The 27955-nt window shown below is 38.5% G+C and overlaps 9 protein-coding genes across 9 annotated transcripts; 2 read left to right on the top strand and 7 right to left on the bottom strand. All coding sequences in view use genetic code 12, as the record gives it.

Annotated features, from left to right (window-relative positions):
- Positions 1–209: 209 nt before the first annotated feature.
- CANMA_004570 (ion transporter) lies at positions 210–7037 on the top strand (the record flags this gene model as incomplete). The annotated part of the gene is made up of 1 exon (XM_051816860.1): positions 210–7037. The coding sequence occupies one exon, from the start codon at positions 210–212 to the stop codon at positions 7035–7037; it is 6828 nt and encodes a 2275-aa protein (XP_051669877.1).
- A 69-nt stretch (positions 7038–7106) lies between these two features.
- On the bottom strand, positions 7107–8606 carry CANMA_004569 (ZPR1-type zinc finger protein; the record flags this gene model as incomplete). The annotated part of the gene is made up of 1 exon (XM_051816859.1): positions 7107–8606. The coding sequence occupies one exon, from the start codon at positions 8604–8606 to the stop codon at positions 7107–7109; it is 1500 nt and encodes a 499-aa protein (XP_051669876.1).
- A 1350-nt stretch (positions 8607–9956) lies between these two features.
- CANMA_004568 (F-box/WD repeat-containing protein) lies at positions 9957–12194 on the top strand (the record flags this gene model as incomplete). The annotated part of the gene is made up of 1 exon (XM_051816858.1): positions 9957–12194. The coding sequence occupies one exon, from the start codon at positions 9957–9959 to the stop codon at positions 12192–12194; it is 2238 nt and encodes a 745-aa protein (XP_051669875.1).
- A 277-nt stretch (positions 12195–12471) lies between these two features.
- On the bottom strand, positions 12472–14919 carry CANMA_004567 (CBM21 domain-containing protein; the record flags this gene model as incomplete). Its single annotated transcript, XM_051816857.1, has 1 exon — positions 12472–14919. One exon carries the CDS (start codon positions 14917–14919, stop codon positions 12472–12474), a length of 2448 nt encoding a protein of 815 aa, XP_051669874.1.
- A 2626-nt stretch (positions 14920–17545) lies between these two features.
- Positions 17546–19738, bottom strand: CANMA_004566 (uncharacterized protein; the record flags this gene model as incomplete). The annotated part of the gene is made up of 1 exon (XM_051816856.1): positions 17546–19738. One exon carries the CDS (start codon positions 19736–19738, stop codon positions 17546–17548), a length of 2193 nt encoding a protein of 730 aa, XP_051669873.1.
- Positions 19739–20144: 406 nt separating this feature from the next.
- Positions 20145–21029, bottom strand: CANMA_004565 (uncharacterized protein; the record flags this gene model as incomplete). Its single annotated transcript, XM_051816855.1, has 1 exon — positions 20145–21029. One exon carries the CDS (start codon positions 21027–21029, stop codon positions 20145–20147), a length of 885 nt encoding a protein of 294 aa, XP_051669872.1.
- Positions 21030–21223: 194 nt separating this feature from the next.
- Positions 21224–23401, bottom strand: CANMA_004564 (Zn(II)2Cys6 transcription factor domain-containing protein; the record flags this gene model as incomplete). Its single annotated transcript, XM_051816854.1, has 1 exon — positions 21224–23401. The coding sequence occupies one exon, from the start codon at positions 23399–23401 to the stop codon at positions 21224–21226; it is 2178 nt and encodes a 725-aa protein (XP_051669871.1).
- A 961-nt stretch (positions 23402–24362) lies between these two features.
- CANMA_004563 (HORMA domain-containing protein) lies at positions 24363–26153 on the bottom strand (the record flags this gene model as incomplete). The annotated part of the gene is made up of 1 exon (XM_051816853.1): positions 24363–26153. One exon carries the CDS (start codon positions 26151–26153, stop codon positions 24363–24365), a length of 1791 nt encoding a protein of 596 aa, XP_051669870.1.
- Positions 26154–26283: 130 nt separating this feature from the next.
- CANMA_004562 (uncharacterized protein) lies at positions 26284–27663 on the bottom strand (the record flags this gene model as incomplete). Its single annotated transcript, XM_051816851.1, has 1 exon — positions 26284–27663. One exon carries the CDS (start codon positions 27661–27663, stop codon positions 26284–26286), a length of 1380 nt encoding a protein of 459 aa, XP_051669869.1.
- Between the last annotated feature and the right edge of the window lie 292 nt (positions 27664–27955).

The following is a 27955-nucleotide window of genomic DNA, read 5'->3' as shown; positions in this document are numbered from 1 at the left end:
AAAAATAAAAAAACTATTTTATCAAAGAATCATCTTTCATTTGGATTCAGAGTTCACACACAGTCTGTTTTTATTACCACATCAACTATATTTCAGAACGTCAAGTACGCCAAAACAGACCGTATTGTATCTTGGCAATACTACCATCGTTATATCAAACAGATGTATACGTTTCCACTCCAACATTAAATCATTCCAAAGAAAGCTAGATGGATAGGAAATTTACGAATACTCCCAACTTTGTAATTCTGCGGGTCAGTGACACCGATGAAAACACACATGAACACAACACTCGGCCAGTATCACAAAGTACCCAAGAATCTGTATCATATGATGAAGACTTTGATCCTAATAAGACCTACCCCAGAAGTCCACTGGGGACGGAAGATCACACTCGAGTAAACGAAAATCCGTTTCAGATTGGTATACTTGTCCCCCGCCGCAAACTGCACGGGTCAACATTCACAAACAACAACCCATTTCGTGCGGATCAATTTGCTACACCTCAAGAAGAACCAAGTTTTCAGCTTGGGGATTCATTTCAACGTTCGCCAATCATTCATGGGTCACTCGATGATAACGACCTTAAGGATTTACAAGAGGGTTTGAAGTTTGCGCTAGGTACTAATAATGAGAGTGCAAAGTGGTTTCCTGTCACAACTCCAACAAGGGAGACACCACAGAAATTTGCTCCGATTAACACAGGGGATGATCTGAGCGAAAACGCCAACTATACCTCAAATATACCACTCCAAGATCTTGACCCGTTACTGAAAGCTCGTTCTGGTGATGGAAGTGGGACATCATTACATTCACCATCACCGTTTGTTGACTATACTGAAACTACATCAACACAGAATCCACGTTCTCCGAGTCGAGACATGGAGCACAATTTAGACTATCTTGAAGCAGGCCTTCTTAACCCGAATACACCCATAGGAACACCCGCGAATACGTCCTCGAAATTTACTGATGCAATTGCAAGAATATCGAATCGTGTTGCCGGTACAGGGCACAAGACTGATGGTCATTCCGATAACGACCATCTTGGTTTATCGCCAGCCAGATCGCGTGGAAGTTCGCACATTAAAACTCCTGTAAATGAGCATCCATCGTTTATGGAGGCTGGTGATCATTCTTTCAGGAACAGTCTCAGTCCAGGCAAAGGGCCAAAAAATGTCCCAGAACTCACAGTTACCACTGACAAAGGAGAGTCGGTTTACAATGACACCAAATTTTCACACGGTTTGGGCGTCTACTTGCACAGTTCGAGTGACTTGAATCTAGCGCAAAGTGCCCTGGTGCAGGACACATCTACCGAGGACTCTCTCCTACACGAAAGAGCCCCCTCTATACATTCACATCAAACGAATGGAACTGTACAATCCCGTACAAAAGTCTTGCATGGAAAGTCCCTTGGAATTTTCCCACCTAATTCGATATTAAGAAGAATATGTCATCTGGTTCTAGAAAACCAATTGACAACCCTGTTTTTATTGCTCATTCTCGTGTTTCAAGTAATATTGTTAAGTTATCGTCAATGGAATCCTCATGCATTGGATGGGTACTATTACTCTGGTTACAATTGGGCAGACTATTTGCTAATTATAATCAATATCATCTACACAGTGGAGATAGTTATGCAAGTGATCGCATATGGTCTCGTGAGCGATCGAGTCCTGTTTGAAGAATTGGGGGTGGCATACCCACCGGACCTTTTTGATCAAACGTTTTTGCAAATGCACAGTGCTATGTATTTATTCAAGAAGAATCTCCGAAATCCTTTTAAAGTCAAAAAGGGAAGCAGAAGAGGCGAGAAAACAAAGCAAGAGATGCATGATGAGAATAATGACTCCAGCGGTGATGACCAACTTAATTACAAGAATAATGATGTAAATGGGGATCGCGGTGACTCTTTTGAACGCTTAATTGATTCAAGAACGTCAGTGGATTATGATTTGCAGAATAAATACGAATTCAGCCTGTTTCATGATGACATGGGAAATGGCGCACCAGGGGCACATTTGGAGACGGACAATGGAACATCAGCCCCTGAAGGGTATGGATTAAAACCTGCAAATACATTTGTCAAAGAAAAGGGCCTAAAGAAAGTAGATCCTCATTTAAAAAGAGCCTTTCTTCGAAAAAGCTGGCAGAGGCTTGATTTTATATCACTGCTTTGCTTTTGGATTTCCCTTTTATTGTCCATAAATCGCTATGATGCCAAGCACCACATAATGCTCTTTAGAGCTTTAAGCTGCTTGAGGATATTGAGGTTATGTAACTTGACCAGTGGTACAAATACAATTCTTACCGCGTGCAAAAGTGCGTTACCTCAGCTTATTGATGTGTCTATTTTCATTTCCTTCTTTTGGTTGTTTTTCGGTATAATCGGGGTGCAATCATTCAAGTCATCATTAACCAGGCATTGCGTGTGGACTAACCCGGACGATCCATCGGACACTTATATCAATTCGGATCTGTATTGCGGATCATTCATTGGAATAGATGGTCTGAAGCGATCGTATTTGAATCGCGACGGGATGCCATCGGGTGTGATTAAAGGCTTCCGATGTCCAAGATTTTCTCAATGTATATCTGGTGATAACCCGCACAATGGTACGGTGAATTTTGACAACATTTTGCAATCCTTGGAAATGGTTTTTGTTATAATGAGTGCAAACACATTTACAGACATAATGTACAACACTATGGACACCGATAACATGGTTGCGTGCATCTTCTTTATAGCATGCATCTTTGTTATGACTGTTTGGTTGCTTAATGTTTTCATTGCAGTGATTGTCGCGTCGTTTAATGTTACTAGATTGGAAACGACAAAACAGCAAAAGAGACAAGGGCCCGGATGGAAATTTCTCAGAAGATTCAAAGACGACAGCAAACATTACGAGGAAAAAATTAAGGAAATGGAGAAAAGAAATCGGTACTTGAAATTTTACCGCAAATTTGAATTTGTCTTTGTAATTGTTATTGCAATAAGCTTGTTTGTTCAGTGTTTTCGATCCCATGACATGTCAGATCATCGCCGCCACCTACTTTATCGGTTCGAATCAAGCTTTACCGGTGTGTTTTTGGGTGAAATCATCATCAGATTTATCCTTCATTTTCCTCAGTGGCGAGTATTTTTCTTATCCAAGAGAAACTGTTTCGACCTCTTTTTGGCGATTGCAACAACAATCATAATCATAAAACCTATCAAAAACAAAATGGGACACGCTTATTACTGGCTCAGCGTGCTTCAGCTTATGCGTTTCTATAGAGTCGTCTTGGCCACATCAATAACGAGAAACTTGTGGTTGAAGCTTATGAAAAACATTCGGATTATATTCGACTTGGCATTGTTCTACTTTATCTTGTTATTCTTGGTTAGTATCATCTTAGCAAGGCATTTTGAAGGAGCTGTTCCCAATGATGATCTCGACGACATTGATTTTCCCATGAACACTTTACCTGCATCCTTCATTGCACTCTACATTATCACATCAACCGAGAATTGGACTGATATTATGTATTCGATGCAGGAGTATGCTAAAACAACCTCTTCAAGATCATTTGGTTCTATATTTTTGGTAATGTGGTTCTTCTTGTCCAATATGGTTATTTTGAATATTTTCATTGCCGTCATTGCAAATACGTTGCAGGTTTCCGAGGAGGGCAAGAGAAAAAGACAGCTATTGCAATTCATTGAGGTCATGACAAACAAGTTACAAAGTGTCCACGAGGAGTCTGGATTGTTGAAGAAAGTAAAGGCAAAATTATTCAAAAGAAAAAGCGGGAGAGATGAAATGGAAAAGGCAGTAGTTAATCTATTGCTTAGTGGAACAGCAGTACAGGAATTTTTAAATCGGGACGCGGATGTGGATATAGACGATGACGATGAGGAGGATGCGGGCGATGATATGAAAACCTTATCATCTAACAAATGGAAGCGGTGGATTCAGATTCACACGGCACGAGTGACTAATATATTTAGCAACCCCTTTTACTTCAATAAGGAGAAGAAAAAGACCAAATATAAGCTTGAAAATTTTGATCCTTCAAGTTTTGCAAACAATATTATCAAGGAAAGAAATGCGTTGTTGACCCAGCAGAACAAGTTTTTGGACGCCAATCCAAGGTATAACTATGTCTTCTACATCATTGGACCTCGACATATGGTGAGGCGATTATGTCAGAAAATGGTGAAATCCAGTCATGGAGAAAGAATAGACGGTGTTCAACCATATGAGCCTGTCTCTGAAGGCATCGTGGTGTTTACATTTATAGCTACTGTTGTGTTAGTGGTACTTGCATGTTATATGACGCCTATTTACAGAATGCAGAACACTAATGAAAACTGGATTTTCTGGTCCGAGTACGTATTTGCTTTGATTTTTACAGTTGAATTTGCGATCAAAGTGCTTGCCGATGGCCTTATATTTACTCCAAATGCTTATTGCCTTTCATCGTGGAATATGATCGATATGATTGTTTTGATTTCGTTGTGGATTGAGGCGATTGCATACCTCCGCGATGATGGTAATTTATCGAGAATTGTGCGAGGATTAAAAGCTTTGCGAGCATTGAGACTTTTGACCATTAGTGAAACAGCGAAGTCCAATTTTCACAACACAATGATTGCAGGCTTTGGAAAAATCATTAATGCGGCAATCATCTCGCTTTGCTTGTTATTTCCCTTTTCTATTTGGGGATTGAATATTTTTAATGGACGTTTGGGATATTGTATTGACCTGGAATCTACAGAAGGTGAATGCATTAACGAATACGAGAATGAAGTTTTCAACTGGAATGTTGTGAGTCCAAAAGTGTACACCAATCCTCAATTGGAGTTCAATAGGTTTATTACGTCGTTTGCCACATTGTTTGAAATTGTCTCGTTGGAAGGTTGGACAGATTTGTTGGCGAATGTGATGAAAAGCACAGGAATAGGGACAGTACCTGAGAAGAATGCCACTCCTTTCAATGGGTTCTTTGTCGTGTTGTTTAATTTCATTAGCACCATTTTCATCTTGACTTTATTCATCTCAGTCATTATCAGTAACTATTCGCGAACTACGGGGAGAGCATATATGACAACAGACCAAATATCGTGGTATCAAATAAAGAAAATATTGGTCCAGGTGCGTCCATCCAAGCGGAAAGACTACTACCTGTTGTCCTACTTCAGAAGATTTTGTTACAATATGACCGTTGAAAAGAACCCCATCTGGTTTAGAATTTTAAATTGCGTTTTGGCATTCCACGCATTGGCATTGTTGCTTGAATGCTTCCCATCGCCAAACACTCTAAATATATTCCGAACTGTTGCTTACACCATCACGTCTGTGTTGTTTTTTGTAAATGCCGTTATGTTGGCCATTGCACAAGGACTAAAGACATATTTGCATTACAAGTGGAACATTTTCAACTTGCTTGTCTCGTTTGGTGCAGTTGCGACGACAATCATTGCTTACCCAGTGGATGACAATTCGCCATTTTTGAATGTCAACAAATTATTCTTGGTGGCAATTTTGTTATTTGTGATTCCGAGAAGTAATCGATTGAGTCAGTTGTTGCGTTTTGCTTCAGCATCTTTACCATCGTTGATTTCGTTATCGTACACATGGATCATTGTTTTTTTGGTTTTTGCCATTGCCATGAACCAAATTTTTGGATTGACGCGTATTGGACCGAATGGAAGTGGAAATATCAACTTGAGATCGGTACCGAAAACGTTGATTGTTTTATTTAGATGCAGTTTTGGAGAAGGCTGGAATTATATTATGGAGGACTATACAGTTTCTACTCCCTTCTGCACATCTGAAGGAGGTACTTACACGGACGATTGTGGCAGCAAGCAGTATGCCTATATATTGTTCATTGCATGGAACTTGATTTCGATGTACATTTTCCTCAATATGTTCATATCGTTAATCTTGGATAGCTTTGATTACATCAATCAAAAAACCGACTACAGTGAGTTGATTAAACGTGAAGAAATTCGAAAATTCAAACGGGCATGGCAGAAATTTGATCCATATGGTACTGGATACATTAAACCAATTGATTTGCCAAAGTTTCTACACTCATTAGAAGGGGCACTTTCATTCCGTTCATATACGGGGGAATTAGAAATCAAGCAACTTTGTCGCAGGTGGATAAAGAGGAATAACCCTAGTGATCCGTATGATGTTACCGTTGACTTTGATAGTATTGACAAGACTATGAACCAAATGGATATCCCCAAGATCCGAGAAAGAAGAAAAGCGTTTGACATGTTTATGGAAGAGGCATTACTCACGATGGAACTTAATGACGATCCTGGAATATCGTTTACCCGAATTATCTTGCAGTTGCCACTATACACAACTTTTGACACTGGAAAGTGTTTCAACCTTATTGATTACTTAGATCGTCAATTGTTGATTAAAAAAGTGATCAAAAGGATGCAAACAAAGAGGGTTTACGAAAGTATCGCTGCGTATGCATGTAGGTGGAAGTACCAAAAAGATAGGAAGTTGGGTATCAGAGATAGTAACATTGCCTTTGATACGAGGTTGCGGAGGATGAGTTACTTAGCCAATGAAGACTTGCAGATCAATACTGGCTTCCCACAAAAGTCGATAACTGATGAGAATGTTAATTCAAACGAACGTGGTTCAGATTTAGATTCTGATTCAGAGTCCGATGATGACAAATTTCAAGCTCGACCTCCACTCAGGCGAAGCTCGCTAATATATGGAGACCCCGGAATGTCGAGTGGGGTGTATTTCCCAAATTCTCCTCTTTTGAAAGCTTCAAACCACATGCTGCCGCCATCACCATCGAGAAGCAGAAAACCAAATTTATCGATCAGTATTCCTCACACTAATTACGAAGAATCTAGGTTGCTCGATGATGATATAACATTCTCGGCATTTGCTGACAGCGCAGCTCACGAGAAACCTTCATCATCTTCTCGCAAAAACTCCCTAGAAGAGATGATTGAATCATCAAGATGGAGAGATGCATTATCATTTAAGCACAAAAAGAGATAATCAAACAACAACCCCCTTTTGCATTAGAATATCTTTATAGAAGTTTAAGAAATATATATACATTCTATTTTAATCAGTCTTCATATCATTCAATCCCAAGCCTTCATTTTGTTCATAAGTCCTATCAAACTCTTCAATAGTCATGTTTGGATCATTATCTGGTGCGTAAACATTTTGTATATAAGAAGCAGCTAATGGGTCTTCCATATCAATGGTGAATCCAATTTTACCATCAATGGCATCTTGTAATTTAGCAAAGAAACTGACCCATCTTGCTTTCGTTTCTTCATCCATTGAGTCTGATGTCTGGGTAAATACTCGCGTATGTAATTCAGTAGATACTTGGTTCAAAAGCCCTTCGATTGTTGTAAAACGACCTCCCAAGGTACCTGGCGTCAAGTCCAAGTTCAATTCAGGGATATTTAATCCACAAGTCTCTGATTTCAAAATATCTCTTGCTAAATCTTCAGGATCAGTGACTTTCAAAACAATTCGCTTTCCCTTTTTTGGGATTTCACCACCGGTTTTCACTTCGTTTGACTTGTATCCACAATGATCACAGACCGTCGACATGATGATTACTTCTTTGAAGTGAGGAATATCGACAGATTTCATGTGAGTAGAACAAGGTTTGTAGCATGCGGAACAGGTTGCATCAAAAGTTTGCACCTCATTGTCAAGATTTTCAATCTCAGTAGCGTCTGATAACCCTACCACTGTTGATGGCGCATCTTCTTTCTTGTTCAAGTTTGATGAGACGTTAGCATCGGTGGCTTGCTTTTTACTCTCCGATTCTTCTTGTTTGTGCTTGGCGACATCGTCAGCTGATATGAGACCCAAATACACATTCTGTTCAGCAGTTCTATTGTATTCATACATAGCCCATTTATGTGCTGGTTCTCCTGGTACATATTCTATCCACGAATTTCCAGCAGGATCATCGACACTAACGGTTAAAGGTAAAGTTCCAGGCTCAGCATTGAGATACAGGTTTATCTTGTTTGTGACTTCCTGGATCCTTTCGTATAGTTCTGGTTGCACCCTTTTTCTCTCTTCTTGGTCGGATTCTAAATCAGTAATCATTTCTTGCAAAATACCTTCTATATTGATCAACTGGCCCCTCTTTGGTGGAATTTCAATATCCAATTCGTTGAATTTAACGGTTGCCGTTTCTGATTTAACAACCTGCCTATTGAAATCCTTCTTGTCTTCGACTTTCAAGACATATCTCGATCCCTTTTCGGCAACTTGAGCAGCTGGTTGAACTTCACTGTTTTTGAACCCACAATGAGGGCACTCAAACGACATGATAATGACTTCTCTGAAATAGGGGATTCTAGTTAAAAGTAATCTAGTCGTACCATTTTTGCCACAGTGCATGCATAACGATTCCACTTCTTGAACTGGGTGTCCTTCGGCATCAGCTGCTCCAGTTTGCCTAACTGAATTGTCGACGCTTTGGGCTTGGTCTCCGACAGTTGCAAAAGCTTCTTGGGTTTGATTGTTTTTGGTTTCCTCTGACATCAGTAATCTTTGTTTCTTGTCGATATGGGAATCTGAATTGTTCATTGGTTTATCTTGAGCTTATTAATGCCTTAAATTTTGGTTTGAATTTTTTTTTTCTGATGAGATGATGCTGCAAATGGACCAAACTCAGCACTAGAACCTTCTAGAATAATCGAGACAAAGCATCATTAACTGGAAAAATCGGTAAAGTTGCAGAATAGGAGATGTATGTTAGGCAATCCATTCATCACCCAATTGTTAGTATGTTATGGTTGTAGAGTGAGATGTAGACATGACATGACTGGAGTGACACAAAAGAACTCTCTCAAAAATGATCTCATTTGTACACGTGACCCATTTCATTCCCAACCTTTAATTTCTTCTATTCATCAATATGTTTTAACTGCACTTCCAGCGCAGTAACCTCTCACAATGCAGTAGCTATCTTATCCAAGGCATGTAGGTGAACCTGGGCCATTTGATACTACCTTCTTTTAAGAGTTAGAGATAACAAACAATTGTATATGATGCGAATTACCATTCAACAATAAAACGCCTTGTCTATCTAAGGAACGGAGTTAGTCAACAATGGTCATCCCTTATCGGCCGGTTTTCCATCTCGCATTTCGGAGTTTGTATGCTTATCAATGGAGGCACATTGACAACCAACGGAAAAGGAGAAGTTTGACGAGCCACCACAATTTGTACTCAGAACTCCCACAGTTTTCTTTTGTTTGTTCCTCCATTTTGTGTGTCGTAGAAGAAGCCATTTATGATGCTTTCTTATAGTCACGTGCATGCTTTTCTAACTCTTGTCTCTCCAATAGGGTTTAATGCGGAACACGAGGTAACTATACATTGGTTTAATTAGCTGACCAATATTACCAACTAATAATAGGTCTCGTCTGCCTTTTTTCACGTATGGTCAAAAAAGGTCTTATCATACACAGTACAAGGCAAGAAACAATCCTCTACTTCCCGAGCCGATACTTTATTTAAAGACTGCGTGCAAAAGTGACAAAATAAGAGCCACAGCAAAAAAGAAACAAAAATAATGGAAAATAACAATAGAGAGAGACAAACTGAGAGATAAATATTATTCCACGCATTTATTTTTTTTTTTAAAAAAAAAGGAAATTAAAAAGAATATATAAAAATAGTTTTTATAGGAAAACCACTACAGTTTGCAAATATTCCATTTTAACAGAAGCTATTCAACATTACCTGCTTTCTAAGGCAATATAATAACCAAATCATATACCACCACCGTCTACTAGCATTACACAAAGAATACACACCTTTTATTGCCTGACAGCTGCAATATTCATTTGATCTGACTGTATTTTATTTTATTTTTTATTTTTTTTACAACCACATCATCTACCACAGTCACTACATTTCCCACACCTGACTATGAACTTGCAAAACAACTGTGCATCTGACGAGCAGGCCTCTCCTTATGCCACTACAAGCAACTTCAACAATATCATCAACTCTACTGCATCATCACATGAAGATGCAGAGTTATGGCCAGGGTCACATTCACACTCACACTCACACTCACACTCACACTCACACCCACACCCACACCCACACCCACACCCACACCCACATTCACACTCACATACTACTTCAAGACATACCACACCTGCCTTGTCTAGACAAGGATCGCCATCGATACTACCGCCTCACTCGTCTATTAAATCAACCATAGTGACAGACCTGGCATCAAATGATTTGAGAACGCAAGCTCTAGCACCACCTTCGCCTCCGTTGAATTCAAGTTCAAATTCGCCTGTTTCCATACCAAATCAGGATGTATCTGTAGTGACACCATTCTTGGTGAAGCACATCAGTGACCAGAGTCTAATACCAAAAGACAACTTCCACAAGTATTGCTATCGTCACAATCCTGATATAACGTGCAACAAACAAACAGATGAAGTTAAAATGAAAAAATTGCAAGAAAAATTGGAAGACCTCCCTAATAGAGACCAAGAAGCAATCAGTCATGTCTGGTCTATCTTCAGTGCAGCACCAGAACATCATCGAAAGTTGATCTTACAAGGCATATTAACCCAATGTTGTTTCCCACAATTGTCATTTGTCTCGCAAGAAGTGGCATCTTTGATCAAGATTGATTTTATTTCCACTTTGCCACAGGAAATTGCTTTAAGGATTCTTTGCTATTTGGATTGCAATAGTCTTTGCAATGCTGCACAAGTATCACGCAAATGGAAGACTTTAGCTGATGATGATCGTGTTTGGCATCACATGTGTGAACAACATATTGATCGCAAATGCCCCAATTGTGGATGGGGACTTCCTTTGATGCATATGAAACGTGCAAGAGATATGATGGAGGAAGAAATTAAACCAATTAGACGAAATGAGGAAGCTACACTGGAGACAACCAGTTCCTCAGAACACGGAGTAACTTTACTGCAACAATCCAATGATGAACCTAATCGTAAAAAGCAAAAACCCGATCAAAAGCCATCCACTTCACCAGTGCTTAAGAAACGACCTTGGAAATCTGTCTACTCTGAGAGATTCAAATTGGAGAAAAATTGGCGTAAAGGAGTATACAAGATGAAATCTTTTACGGGCCACAAGGATGGCGTCACTTGCTTACAATTCAATCGAAAGTACTTAATGACTGGCTCATACGATGCAACAATCAAGATTTGGAAAATTGAAACTGGTGAATGTGTCAAAACACTAACAGGTCACACCAAAGGGGTACGGTCATTAGTATTTGATAATCAGAAACTAATCACTGGTGGATTAGATTCAACAATCAAAGTATGGAACTATCACACAGGCCAATGCATTGCCACGTATCGAGGACACGACGATGCCGTTGTTTCGGTTGATTTTTCAAACAAGTCGATAGTTTCAGGGTCAGCTGATAATACAGTACGTGTATGGCACGTTGATTCAAGAACATGCTATACATTGCGCGGTCATACTGATTGGGTCAATTGCGTTAAGATCCATCCGGGCTCAAATACCATTTTCAGTGCTAGTGATGATACAACTATACGAATGTGGGATATGAATACTAATCAATGTCTCAAGATTTTTGGCGGAATGGAAAACAATGGTCATATAGGACAAGTGCAATGTGTTGTTCCTTTAACTTATAAGGATGAATTAATTGAAGATACGAGTGAAGGTGAAAGTGAGCATGAACCAAGCGCAAGAGACGGACCATACTTGCAGCCACAAGCACAACTGCAATCAGTATCATCACCATTGCAAACCCAACTGGCTCCGTCACCACCAGCTTCACAATCAGCAACAACAAATTCCATCCCAGTACGAAACTTGGTTCCAGCAACAAACTCATTCCCCACCCACATCCTCACATCATCTCTTGACAACACCATAAAACTCTGGGACGTGGCCACCGGTAAATGTATCCGTACCCAGTTCGGCCATATCGAAGGTGTATGGTCAATTGCTGCCGACACCTTCCGTATCATTAGTGGTGCTCATGATCGCATGATAAAAGTGTGGGATTTACAAAATGGGAAATGCTTACATACGTTTGGCAATGCTGCTAGTGTGTCTTGTGTTGCTTTGAGTGATTCAAAATTTGTGTCGGGGTTGGAGAATGGTGAAGTCAAGATGTACTGTTTTGATTAAGTAGAGAGGGAATACTAGAGTGTATCATTTTTAGTTTAGAGTGTTGTTATTTGTATTTATTGTTAACATAACATTTTGTTTCATGATTAGTTGTAGATGTTGTTGTCTCTTGGCGTTATATACGATTGTAGTTAAGAAGTACCCTTGTGTAGCTTATATTCATTCTACAATACCCGAAACTTAAGCCCAGGAATTTTCAAAAATTTATGCAAATACGAACACCTATTTATTTCCTTACTCTTGAAGCAGAGCGAAATCAATTACACCCCAGTTCGAGTCAAACCTCACTTCCATTGCTTCCACTGCCGATATCATTGTCGATACCATCACCATTGACACTAACATTGCCATTCTCGCTATTGGCATTGCTTGAACTACCACTTGCAGATCCAGATCCAGATCCAGATCCACCGCTTGCACTTGCACTTGCACTTGCATTTGCAGAATCAGATTTAAAAAAGCAATAGGAATCAAGTATCTCCTTGTACGACTTACTCTTCAAGTCACTATTGAATGCATTTGATCTACCTGTAGATAAATTCCCCTTGGTTTGGGCATTCGAATTCGAATTTAAATTGAATTGATTAGTGATGAATTTCGACTTATATTTCGGGGTCGTTGTAGTCACGGTGTCAAGTGCATCGAGGTCAAGATCAAGTTGAAGGTTTTTGGCTTTAGGGACGCCATTGTTGTTTCCACCCTTGTTACTAACGTTGTTATTATTGCTGTCGTTGGTACTGCCGGTGGACATGGCAGTTGACTCGGTAGAAGCAGGAATCGATGAAGAACCTCTATTATTGTTTATACCTTGCAGTTTGATTTGGGCATCTCCGGTATTCTTCAACAACTCCTCGATATTTTCTTTTAATGTGGAACTACTACTATTAGCATCAACTGTGATGGTAGTATCATCGTCATCATCCTGATCATCTTGCAAATCTGCCCCTTCGTCGTTGTTTCTAGATTCATATACCCCAGGATTGTTGTAACTAATTCCAGAATCAGATCCAACTCGTTTAAGATAGCTGCTAGAATATCTTGGCTTTTTCGCATGGTCCTGTAATTTTGAATCTTTATTTTCCAAATTATAAAAATGATGCTTTTGTTGTGGTGCTTGTTGTGGTTGTTGACGATGGAATATTCTCGATTTAACCAATTTCACCAAATAATTTTGAAATCTATTATTATCCCAATACTCATGCCCTTGAGTACAGTACTTGATACAAAATTGGTATCTTCTTTCCTTTTGGTAATCACCCAAACTTGAACCTCTAAAAACATCACCATTGTTGCTACCGCTACTACTGTCTTCACTCAATGAATCAGTAGATGCAGTTTTCGACATTTTAAACGTATTGAATAAATTCTCAAGGGGTATCTTGAAAACAAAACGATCATAGTTGTTCTTTTCCAAAACATCGGCTTTCTCAGCAGTGTAAGTGGTGGGAATCTCAATAATTGTCATCCAATTATCAACTGAGTAGCGCACCGTCAAATACTTCTCAAAGGCTAGATTCTTTACAGCAATATGACCAAACAAGTATTTCTTATCAGCAGAGATAAACAACCGCTCAAGAAACACGGGTGTTTCTGCTTCAATTCTTTTCAAGTATGATAACGGAGCAAAATTTAGCAATTGCAAATCCCATTTAATTTCTGAGGAGGAGGATGCTGATGGTGGTTTTGGGTATTTTGTATCACCCAAGCTAAAATTGTGGAAATCGCTATTGTGTCTGCTGTGGGCACCGCCACCTCTAGAACTGATTCTTTTTACATCATCATCAACATCATCGTCGTCACGGTAGGTGTATCCATAGCTGAAACCTTTTCCAAATGTATTGTAGTCATCATCGTCATCGTCGTCGTCATCATCATCGTAATCCTCATCATCCGAGGAGTATTCTTGCGCACCAAATTTTGGTGAATTGCTTGCTGATATAGTTTTTGGTGTATCCTTCTTTTTGAAATAACGGACGTCTGAATTGCCAAAATGGACTTTGAAAGTTGGGGTTGTTGGTAATGATTTTGATCTTGATATTGATTTAAGTGACGATTTGTGATTAAAATAGTCTGGTGGAGCGAAATGATCATTCTTATCTTCCAAAGGTGGAGATGCAGGAAGTAGAGGGCTTGCAGTTGGTGATTTATCCATCAGTGAAGTACCAGAAGACGAAGAAGATGTTGATGAAATTGAATTTGTGTTGGGAGGTTGTGGCTGTTGTTGCTGTGGTGGTGGTCTTTGTGAGGGAAAAGAAGACAAGGTCTTGTTGAATATGCTATTTTCCCTTGTTCTATCATTTGATTGAGTGAAGAAATTCTCTGATCTTGATGGTTTATGCATAAAGCTCATGGAAAGTGGTGTTGGTGACGCAGGTGAAGCTTCTGAACTGCCATTGGGTGATGTTGATTCGTATGTAAAAGATCGACGTCGATCTCGGGGAGTAGACTCATTTGAAGAGCTCGGAGTTTGTGATAGTGCAGTGGGAAGGGTGCATGTGTCTGTATCTCTTATTGACATTGAACTTGATGTTGATGTTAATGTTGATGCTGATGCTGATGCTGATGCTGATGAAGGTGTTGATGAAGGTGCAGTTGTGGATGCTAATGCAGATACAGGGGGGGAATGTGTTGCCGGTGGTGTATGGTTGCTACTATCGGTAGTATTAGTACTGTCACTGAAATGATTCTGATCTCTTCTTGCAAATGAAGATTCAAATGTTGCCATTCCCCTCTTGCCTTAGAAAACACTCCTTTTGTAGCTGTACCCTCCTGTAATTGGTGTAATTTTTTTGAATTTTATTTTTTTGGGGAGGTTTAAATTAAAATTAAAATTAAAATAAATTCTCTGTTTGCTAAGACAAACGCGTGAAGGATTAAAATTATAAAAATTGTGGTTAAATCGGAAGATAATGATGAGGTGACTAGGGGTAATAATAACACTAGTAGGTTATAAGTGATATGATATTGTTGATATTGCTGTTTTTGCTGTTGAAGAAGACAGGTGTAGATGATATATGGCGGTATATATATACTAATGCTGTATGATATGTTATATATGTTATATACATCATATACGTTATATATGATATGATGTATATGATTAAATGACTGATGGGTATTACACAAAATAGATATTGTGTATTATTAAATAAAAAAGTATTTGTGTATGTGTAAAAGGGTAGTGTACCCTGTGATAATAATTTGGTTCTCCCTATTTTGTCCTCCAAGAGATTTCCACTGTGCTCTAGGAGTTAAAGTAAAGTACACAAGACATTTACTCTCTATGTTATATTTACGTCTGTATGTTCCAAACCTACATCAATCTATGCACACAAACTAATCTCCAAACTTTAGACCACTTCTATGTTTCAGCTTTACTTCCTTTTCTACATCTACTTACCTGTACTCAATCTTATATGTGTGTAAGTTTCATGATTTTTTAAGGTTTATTATAAGGGGGTAATATATACTCACTCACTCACTCACATTCACACACGCACACACACTGAAGAAAAAGACCCAACAAAAAAAAGTTTTAAACAGCATCAACGAACCAACCCACCCGACGAATATAGAAACCCCAAAACCTTAATCGTATCCGGAGCGGTGGTTGGCGGTGCCGCTAATAGGTTGTAAAGTAGCACCAGAAGTATCAGAGATATGTTGCAATAGCAATAGTGTTCACAAAAGAGGAGTAAATTTCTAGCAATTGTGTCTAGTGCGTACCCCAGTTGGTAGTAGGGTAAGGGTTGATGAATCTTCATCCTTCTCTAGAAAAAGGGGACGGATGGGTGTGTATTATCGACATTACGAGTACCTCTACTCATATTCATCCGTAAATAGATTGTACCTAGAACATCATCATCTTTAAACTCTGTTAATTAAAGTTTAACCATAACGAACTCAAACAACATTTCTGCAAAGTGAGAGACTAATTATTAAAACGATTGAACAAAGGGCAGTCAAGCTTTGGGGTATTTTGATTATGTGGCTACTCATTTGGTGGTAACTGTAACAAAATATTATTCTTTGATGGTCTGATTATTATTAATGCAAAAAGTAGGCATTATTATACATGTTAGTAAAACATTCAAAATCCCCACACCCTCGCACGTATAGTTCCTTGGAAACGAAAGTAAAAATGAAAGATCTAGAACATCACCATTGTAATGAACGTATCCTACAAACATTCCGTTCTTCTAGCTTAAACCACAACACCTCTTCCCATCCCCGCACACACACACACACACTACTTCTGCATAACATGCACAAGATGCATCTGCATTAATATACAAACCACCATACCCCTTTTTCATATCTTTTCACCCAATTATGTGTCATAGAATAAGGGAGATACTATTTTTCGCAAAATCAGTCCTCATCCTTCAATGAGAGAGAGCCTAAGTTCTTCTCTTGAATACGTACTTGATTCCTTATTCTCTATATACAGATATCAAATTTAATCAGCTGTTTTTTTTCTTTTATATCAGGCATTGCATATTGTAGTTATTGCGTCGTCTTCCTGTATAACTCCATAGCTTGGCTTAGCTCTTTCTGCTTATGACTCTTTCAGTTTTGTGTTTGTGTTGCGTATCACAATTTCGTAAAAAAATAAAAAAAAAACACCGGAAATAACAGGGATTACCGTTCCGGCTTTAATTCTGTTCACTTCACATCACTTTAAGCACGTTATATTTACCCTTAACAGAGGGGGAAAAGGTAAAAAAATCAATCAGTTTTGAAAATAGGATGCTACTGGGCAAAGCTGAAAGAATAACAACTACCAAAATTTACAGCAAATGTCAGAAAACAAAGACAGGGGATCAGAACTAAAATAAAGCTTCGGAGATTACAGAAATTACCGAGCCGAAATCGCAAAAAGAAAATTTTACAAAAACAAATGAAACAATAAAAACCAACAACCGGAATTGAGCAACTAAACCGAGCATACGCAGATCTTTCCCTTTACCTTTACCCCTATATCTCAATACCAGATCGAAACCATCTGGTTTTCGGTTAAGAAACCCTATTTATAACCGGGACACCCACAGGACAGAGGCTAGACATCATCTCTTTTTAATTGCATTACGTATGTGTTTGCAGTTTCTTCTCTTTTTTTTCTTTTTCCTTTGATCAGAGTTGCGCTTTTTTCTCCAGATGGAGTCAAACGCATTATTGAAGTTTTACGACATTGTGTGTCTTGTGTCAATAATGTCAAAGAGTATATTTTTCGCAATCATCAGAGATGCATTTACTTGCATCTTTTAAGGTTATTTTGTAGCACCTACCGTATATGTTCTTTTATGTAACTTTTGCTTAATTCGTTCAAATTTCTAATAAACTCCACTACTCTAGTATTCTAACTTGTATACACAATTATAACAACTACCAAATGAATAACAAACAGCACCACCACCAATAATCAAGCTCAAGTGCTGATTCATTGAAACAAGGCCAAAACCAATAAATATCGGTGGATAACGTAAACTTACTGCTGAAGATATTTCAACACTGTTAAACGTCAATGTATCCAATTGCAACGTGACAATGTTGGTCATCCTAGTCAAAATGGTTTCTGATGATACACCACCAACAATTAATAACTTGTTGCTGTGGTTGTTGCTGATGAGTTGTGCTTGACTGCCAATTCGGGCAAACATAAAATGTTGCAACACAACTTCAAGTTTGATTTGATTGGTATCATAATCAATAACAAATTTATAAAGTCGATCATTAACACTAGGTAAATGACATTGGTTAAATCCACCATAAATGTATCCCTCATCATTCTTGTGATAAACGATAGTTGAACTGTATAAATTGTCAATATAATCACCTCGTGCTTGAAGTGGTTGGATTTGGTTTGTTGCCACATTGTATAGTATAAATGGGTCACCATTTGATGTTTCTAATAACCCACCAAATATAAGAATTTCTTTATCGTTTATAGCCACTGCAGAATGCCTAGATCTTGGTTCATCCAAGTGACCAATTTTGAGCCAATTCTGGCGGTCATTTTTATAAATATCATCTTTAACATCACCCGGTCTGGTTCTGCCACCAGTAAGGATTAAACTATCACTAACAGTGGTCAAACAGTGACACATGCGAGGCGGTGGAACATTATCATCCCCTGATTCACCCGAAAATTGTCTTCTAATTTCACCTGTATCATAGTCCACTTCAATGGTTTCATTGGTTCTTGTTTGTTTCAACCCACCTTGTACATAAACTTTATCATTTAACCGAGCACATGCAGGGAACTTTACTTGCAACATATCAACTTTATCATCAAACCGTTCATCAATACTTAATTTCACTTCGTCGTCGACGGCAAACTGCGCCTTCCCTTCACCATCATCTACTTGAAAATCAGGTTGCAATTTTTCATCATAAACCAATTGCTTAACGTCATTAGTGGCATGAAGAACAATATAATGCTGACAAAACAAAATAAACTCCTCCCATTCATCAAACTCCTCCACTTGCATCATTTGATGCTTGATTTCATCATCTTCAATCAACGACTGCCAATTTTCAAAAAGGTTCCTCACTTCACTAAAGTTGTAATACTGTTGAAACCGTTGCAATTGTTGCAGTTTAGTGGGATACAGTTCAACACACTGTATGGGGCTTCTCAAATGGGCAAAATGGTACAACATCTTTGTGGCAAATGAATTGCTTGCACCATCAGGCATGATTTGTTCCAAGATGATAAAGTTGGAATTGCACGTTTTGGATGATATTTCAATCACGGGATTAGCAAATTCTGGTTTCATGTAAGCTAAAGAAACTTCAGCTATGAACACATTCATTTCGTACTCCGACTCTGATGCATCTTTAGTGAGCAAATAATGATCAACTATATCTTGGTATTGCTTTAAATTTTTCAAATCACATCCAATCAATCGATAGTTGGCCGTATTCAACTTGCATAATGGATCGTCACGGTCAACTTCGGTGCCAATCAATTGCTTAATCTCATCCGAGGCTTTAATCAATAAATACTTCTCCTCAACCAAGTCAGGATAGTCAACATCAATAAAATTGACCTCTATGTCATCAGCACCCCAAAGTAAACCTTTATTCCTCATACTCATCATCTGAAACGGCAATGGATCAAACCCACATCCTAAATTAATCACATTAACAACTCTCCTCTTCTTCTTCTTCTTCTCCATTTTCATCTCATCATTCTCATTCCCCACGAGACCTTCTACTTCGCCGCTACACCATTGACTACCAATAATTCTATAAAGAGTTTGGCGTATACTCTCCATACGGATCCAGTACCCACGATTAATCGCTGGTGACCGTCGATCCTTTTTCAGCGATGGAACAAAATGACTAAACCATGATCCTAGTTCGGGTTGGATTTGCGGAAAATATAACTTTTCGACACTGCGTTTAGATACAATTGATGAATTGTTGGTTCCTTGCACTTGTTGATCGTCATATTGTTTTCGTCGTTGATCCTTTTCTTTTCGTTTATGCGTTTGTGTGGATTGCTTTCCAGACGGGTTAAGATTTGTTTCTAGTGCCATTTTCTTGACGTTGTGTAGGACAAAGCTTGGTTGTGCTAGTCTGATTTCTGTTTTTACATTGTTGCAGATGGGCATCTCAAAAGTAAAAAGCCTTACACAAAAAAGAAATTTCGTACCTCGAGACTTCAATTGACTCTACTGAGAACTCTATCGAGGTATTTGTTGAGACAACTCCTCCTCCCAGTCCCGTTCTAGATTCCAAAAAAACACTCTACTTAAGTTATCCAGTCAAAATTAGGTTTCCAGTGCTAAGTGACATTGATGTATATCGCTATACCTTGCTATAAATTGTAAAAGCTGACCAGAAGCGGAAAACGGATCCTCTAAACAGCATCCTATGCAACATACATTAGTTCTTCTTTGCCATTTGTTTCTTGATGCGACCGTAGTAGCACCCTAATTACAATCACTTATTCTTAAACGAGCTGTGTAAATGCTCCTTAAATTTATCCGGTGAACTCGTTTGGCATCGTCTCAAATATTCAACCGCCGACAACGTATCTTTGAGATTCTTCAAATTTCTACTTTTGAAACTTTCTGCATCATCTTCTTCATCCCCACCATCATTCCTATTCCTCCTTGAAACATCGCCATCACCATCGCCATCGTTAGTCCCATTTCCTCCACTGTTCTGCTGCTGCTGCTGTTGTTGTCCTTGCTCCGTTTGTAAACCTTCGCCACACTTCAACCAAATTCTCCCATTTATCCCCACTGCAACTTCAAATTGGACGCGAGTGGCTAGTAGCTCCAACACCGGCAGTTTAGAATTGTACAACAACTCACGAGCAAAATTCATTGACACATCAAACACATACCCGGAATCATCCAAAACGCCAAACCCTCCTGATTCTCGATTGTTCGACGCATCAAAACACTCCAACTCAGTTTCAAACGTAGAGTCATTATCATCATTGACAATTCTTGCATATACAACTTGGCCGTTGCGTAAATTGGGTCGATTTTTGCGGCTGGCATTGGGGAAAGCCATAAATGATAACAACACCGATGATGAATAATCTTGCAATGATACTTTGTAATAGTCTCCAATGGAACCTGTCACTGTTCCAATCACAAAATCGTTGTTGTGAGGAAGGTACCGTTTAGTATTAGATTCGATATATACAAGCTGGGAATTTTGTTGCTGGTTCTTTGTAATGTGTAGGATACCTGATGTTGATGGGATGAGGTTTTGCGATTTGGGGTCCTTGTAAATACCTGGACCTACTTTGGTCTTGGTTGACGAAGGAGGATCTATGGGAAGATTGTCCCCCGGTACTATTATTGATGACATTGTGTTTTTGAAAAAGGAGTAAAGTTGCAGTTGTGGACGTAGGGCAATAGTGATGCCTCTTTAAAGATTTTTCCTCTTAAGAAAATTGTTTTGTGAACGCTACCAAAAAGTTCCACTATTTAACAGTTTTTTACCTTTTACTCTTTATCTTCACGAACTGAAAATTTATGCTATTAAGTTTTCCTCTAGATTAACTACCAATTCCTACTTGCTTCATCTAATATCGTAATTCTATCTTCATAATGATCACGAATATCCTTCGCACTTAAAACTTCACGACTAACTTCACTCTCGTCGTCAAATGATCGATAATCCTTAAGCAACAACATACTCTCGTAATCAAATTGCAAGATTGATGTCTCATCAAAGATATTCAACGTTTCAATGTTTCTAGCGTACAAGTTTTTCACTAAAGGGTCATCTTCACGAGTGAAGCTGATGTAATTGTTGACAGCGTTCGATGGATCAACTGATTTGTCTCTAATTGGATAATGCTCCGGTCGTATTAATGTTGTATTGAAACTCTTGATAGCCACTTCGGTGGCATTGGATAGTTTCCTACTCTTCAGCCTATTATTAATCAATGTAGCATTATCGTAGTAATTTGACCACTTGATATTGTTGTGATAAAAGACAAACCGTCTCTTAAAGAAAGCATATAACCGAGATGCATAGATGATGTGACGTTGCAACAACTCATCGATTTTATGACTGAAGAAGGACCTAGTGTACGGGTTATATTTCGATACCGTCAATGTTTCCTTATCGCTGTAACATTGACTTACTGGAAGTATGAAACTCAAACTGAAAAGATACTTGCATGAGGGGAACACCGCATCCAAGGCAGCAGCAATTGCACTGTAATAGGTGTATAATGTAGTTGATAAATCTTTCAAAAACACTGACTCGTCATAAAACGACGAACTAATCTTTGGTTTATACACCAAAGCTTCTGGTGGGCACATTGCATGCCAGGTCAGCAACACATCATAAATTGCATCAATGGGGTACACTGAAAGACTGCTTTCATCACGCAAGGCAAAAATTATGTTCAAAACTTTATCCTTGAGGAATTTCATCAAGGATGAATATTGTGCTTTCAAAGTCTCAAATTCGGCCCGAATCGATGAATCAACCTTGACTTTGAACAAAACCTCAGGCGTGAAGATGAATTCAAGACTTCTCAAATTGGATTCGATTTCAAATAAAAATTGTGGATTGTATGATGGGACATTGGCACTTATTACATTATACTGCAAATTCTTCTTCAACAATGAAACAACCGACAACTTTTTACTTGGTATCGTCTCTTGCAACCGAGAATAAGTGTTGTATGCAAGTAATGGTAACTTCATAGTATTAAAATGCGTCTTGACGCCTTGCTTCAGAATGATTGAATTAAAAGTTAAAAAGTTACCAGTATAAGCTGCCAACTCTAAATCACCACCAGCGCTATTGTAATTATAGTTTACACATTTTGTTTGTTGGATTTTGGCCACTTTTGATTCCAACATCTGGCAGCATTTGTTGAAAGATTCCCTTACACGGTTTTCAAGACGCCCAATTAGCTTCTTATCAGTTTCCGCTCTCGATGACGGTGGTTTGTTCTTTAAATGATTCAAAAGTATAGCTTCACCAATGCACTGCACTGCCAAACTTAACCCCTGATCAGACATCTTGTCCATAAACAAGTCACTCATATAATCAAACAACGTGTTTTTACCAATAAACAAGTGGAGACTATAGTCAGAAACAACTTTTGTTGTGGTCACGGCATGGGCTGAGTCAACGCGTTTAAATGCCCTCGGGTTCACGACTTTAAATGTGATTCGGTGCTCAAAGCCGTTAGGTAAAATGTTTCTCTTTGACAGTTGAGTTGGCGAGCCAGTGGTGTAATCATCACTATCAAAGTCGTTCATAACCTTGAATTCATTGGTAAAGTCTTGCATCGAAAGATTATTGTATTGCAATGGTGGGTAAGTAATTGAGGGTATAAGGACAGGCAAATCGGCTAGTTCAAACTTAAAGTCCAAAACACTGCTGCTCAAAGAGTTGACAACTTTCATCTTCTTACCTCCTGCAGGTTCAAAAGGTTCATTTCTTGACGTAGTTAGGATATTTGTTGCTGGTAATCGATAGTTTGAATTTAATAGTTTGTTTTGACTATTTCTCAATGAGTGAGTCAATTTAATCTTTTCAATTTCGTCCAGTGGTAAAGACAAATATGAGCATGTATCTTTCTTTCCTTTCAAACAGTTTTTACACAGTGGCAAGCTCTCATCACATCTAATCTTTTTCCGCTTGCAGTTCAAACAGCCCAATTTAGAATTCGTATGTCTCTTTCTCTTTATTGTTGCAGGTGATTCTGTCATATTTCAAAACACTCACAAGAAAATGGCTATGAATGAGGTTAAGTCAACGTCTATAGTAGAGAGCGGGAAGGAAGTGGTGTTTGTGTGTGTGTTGCAGTGTGTTTGTCTTTGACGTCTAAAATTTTTCTTTCCCAAGGACAGAGTTTTTTTATTTCCAAAACCAACAAAACAAAAAAAATTTACCCAATTAATCATCAATTACGATTTTCTAAAATTAAACGAGAGAGTTAAAGGAAAAAATAAAAAAAGAAATTTATTTTATTTTTCTTTGTCTTTTCTGTAGGTTGTCAATTTTCCGATAGGTTGAAATAATGTATAAATAGAAAAAACCACCAATTGGAACACCAAGATTAGTCAAAATAGTATATGCTACATTAGTAAGTGGTGTTATTATTTACCTGTTCCTCACAAGGGGGGTAAGAATGGGGATACTTCGTAAAGATTCTCTTTGTAATGCATACTCTATTGCTCCAAAACATGGGTTTAGATTACGCATACGAAGCACTAATTTTACTCCTCATTCGTAATACTTGCCAATTTGAACAACAGAAAAGAATCCTTGGGTAGTGCAAACTGGCAAAACCAAAAGCAGAAAGAAAAGAGAATTCATTTTAGAAAAAAGAGGCGAGAACAAAAAATTAATAATGATTAGAACTAAGGAACCGAAAAGCGCAAAACTCCAAGCCGCCTAGAGGGTTCTTTAGAAGAATCTAGAGTTGTTGCACTATACCCACATAGAGCAAATATACATTCTTTACGAAGCAACCCTTCTCACTAAAATGTTCACTACGCTTTTTGTCAATGCATTTTGTGTATTTATTAAACACCCATCTGGCACGCGCAATGGCGCAACCTAATATATCACAAAAGTTTACCAATCAGAACTATTAGCTCCGATTATTCTACAAACCACTTAATTGGATGATTTTTTACACACAAATTAAACGCACAACCCGACTACTTAAGCCTTGTTGATACTGACCTTTCTTTTCTTCCGCACCTCTTGCAGCTGTTGTTGAACCTTTCTTTTCAGCAATGATGGTACTGATATTACCTCCTCTGTTCTCACTGGCAATGGCTCTTGCGACAAAATTACCATCGAATCGGCAAATGACAAGTCCTTTATTTGCTTTGTGGTTTCTGCTATAGTATTACCAGGTTTTTCTTGTGCTGTGTATCCAAGAGACGACGCATCGAGATCAATTTCGTCCTTGCTTTCATCGGCAGTTTCCTCATCAACAATACGAGGAATTTTATATCCACCATATTTCTTAACCACTCCTGTGGATGCCTGAGAATCTGGTATCACAGTACGTACAATTCTGGCACTAAACTGAGTTTCTCTTTGTAAACATCTAGCTTTAAACTTTTTCAAATTGAGTTTGACAAAGTTGACTCTAGGTAATTGTATATTAGGGAAATACAAATCAACCACTGATTCATCGTATGACAAATACGGGAACCTTTCACGCATAACAGGAACAAATATAACAAAATAGCGCCTATTCTTCACCATGGGAGTACCATAATTATCAATTATCCCTTCAACTATAGGAGCAAACTCACCCGATCCGATATGATAATTGACAGTACCGGATTCAAATTGGCCTTCCTTAGTTACAACGAGGACATTTTCTTGAAACAAATTGTTAAGCACACGTCTAAGGATATCACCATCGTTCAAAGTCAAATTTGTCAACGCCAACAACAGATTAGTGCTAGGAAACTCGTGAAGACAAAGATAATCCCACAAAAGCCTAATTTTTTGCAACACAAGGAGATCTTTATCTATTTCTGACCCAAACATACATTTGATGCAAGTAAGTGGCCTCTTTAATGGTTTGCTATAGCCATACTCAACGACATTGAGTTTAGTATCACATTTTTGACAAGTTGGGGAAATATGTGACAAATACTGTGTAGGTGCAGCTGTTTCATTCTTGCTCGTTTCCAAAAAGCTATCCAAGTGTAAAGAAGAAGCTGGAACATCACCAATGATGGAGTCATTGGAATTGTTGAAAAATTCAAAGGGGTCAATATCGGTGGAGTTCACTCCGTCTTTATCTGCAATCAAAATGCTCAATTTGACCTGGTTATTACCTGTATTAACAGAGCCTAGATCGTTTACTCCAGTTTCTTTGTTGACTTTAATTGTGGTTGGAGGTAAGTCTGTGGCATCTTCAAAGTGAGGCGGTTGGTAATCTGGAGGACACAGATCATTAAAGAGCAACTTTATCAAAACTGACTTTTTCCGAGGTAACACATCAAATGTCTGTGTTAAGACAATTAACCTTTTGATCATTCCTTGTATTTGGCTAATAATTTGGTCATAGTCAAGCATCTCAATCTCTGTCTCCATATTGTTGATTGAGAACAGTACTTGGTTCGTCAAGTAATCAATCCCAAACAAGTAGTTTTCGCATACGGTGAACCCACAATCATTTGGTAACTGAATTGCAAACAGAACGGCTTTCAAATATTCCTTTTCAATTGAATCCTTAATACCTTCATCAACACATTTGATAATCAGGTCAGCAAAATTAGTAACCCCACGTCTTAACCTCTTTGTTCGGATGTAATTAGAGTCGGGTCTAGGGTATCTCTCGTTATAATACTTGGTGTCGATATAGTTGTTTTCTTCAAATACATCGCGCAAAAACGTCACGCAATAGATGGAGACACTTATCAATTCGTGAATTAACAATTGCGATTGCTGATTGTTAACACTCTGTTTGAGTAGCTGAGCTTGCATGGCGGAGAGTAGTTTAAACGTGTGGGTCAAATGTTGGTTGTAAAAATGATTAGAGAAAAAATAAAGACCACACCAAAAAAGTGTTGCAAAAGTGATCAGCCGCATGTATTTCAAAAGCAATTAACCCTATTTAATGAAGCAATTCAAAATCCTTCCCCTCAGATCTCAATTTCTTAACATGCTCAACAAGTTGTTGTAACCTTTTGCCCTTTAGTTCTGCGGATTTCAGACGCTCATGTGCCAAGTTTTCATCCCAAATCGGTGCAATTAACCCTGGGCTTCTCAATGCTTGTTTATCAATCAACTCTTGCAAATGTCGATAATACTCTACGTCTTGTGGGTACCCATAAACGTGGAACTTGGATCCACATCCCTTCTCTGCTAAATCTTTTTCGTACGATTTTTGTCTCTCTTCTTGATTTGGAAGCTCGTACCTTCCACTATAGTATCTGGCAATCAAGGCCGATTGTGATTCTGATAAAGGCATAGGAGTAACATTCTTCAATAACGCAACAAATGTAAGTGATGGATCATAAACATTGAATACTTGTTTGAACACGTCGTATACTTGAGATCCATCTTTTTCTACGCCGTTCTTGCGCAAGAATGGCATGCTGTAGAAATAACCAGTACAAAAAATAACAACGTCGATGTTGCTGTACTTCTCGCCAGTTGTTGTAACAGCGGACCTATCTTTACACTCGTATTTCTCAATCAAGCTAATATAATCAATCAAGTCACTTTGAAACCCAATGTTATCCAAATCCCTCACCGAGACATAAACCTTTTCCGCCACAGTGCTGATTTGGGTCGAAATATCCACACCACTAGCCCCATTGCCAATAACCAACACTCTTTTGCCCCTGTAGGTGTTTGGTGATTCAAAATACTTTGAATGAAGAATGGAATGGGGGATATTCTCGTTCCATTCAGACAATCCAGCAACATCGGGAATAAACGGACTGTTAAAATGACCATTAGCGATAATTGCAGCATCATACTCCAAACAAGACACCCCATTGTCGCCATTTTCCACCTCAACTTCCCATATTTTTCCTACCTTTTCCACTCGAATCACATTGGAGTTTACCCGAATATTTACCTTTTCTTGTGGCATGGTTTCGACGTATTCTTTGATATATCGTAACACCTTCTGTCTTTCTGGGAAAGTGAATGTCCCAGTGGGGAAAGGGACATTACCGTACAGCATCAACCAGTGACTAATATTTGTTTCCATGAATTTGTAAATTGCTGAAAAATACAAGTCTGACGCATTGGCGTTCTTCTCGGCAGTCTCACCTGCGAATGGATCTGTACTCGGAACATGAGGGTGAATCAAAGACTTGTCACCATTGTGGTACCATAAACCGCCGAAATGATCTCTCCTTTCAAAAACATCGATTGCTGCAAACTCAACAGGTTCCAAAGCAAGCGCTTTAGCGGCAGCAAGACCAGCCGGACCTCCACCAATTATGGCAACTCTATTGAAGAGTGGTTGTATTTTAGTCATTTGTGAAGACTTCTCTATGTGTCTGCGTGTGTGTCTGTGTGTGTGGTGAATGATTTCAAATGATTGTTCTTCTTTCAAAGGAAAAGATGATAATTAGATATATCAGTCTTTTCCCGTATCGTAAAACGTTGTGGCGCCATATCTAATCCGACCCGTAGCGGCATAAACTGAAAAAAAAAAGCTTTTGCAAAGAAAATAAAGCTTTGGGGCAAAGACAAATCACAAAAACCAAAAAACTTTCAAAACTTGCCAGCTTAAGAATCCACCTTCGATTGTAAGAGGACAATTAGCG

Source organism: Candida margitis, assembly GCF_024628925.1.
Source record: "Candida margitis strain CBS 14175 chromosome Unknown scaffold21, whole genome shotgun sequence".
Taxonomy (NCBI): domain Eukaryota; kingdom Fungi; phylum Ascomycota; class Pichiomycetes; order Serinales; family Debaryomycetaceae; genus Lodderomyces; species Lodderomyces margitis.
This window is presented reverse-complemented; position numbering and strand designations above follow the sequence as displayed.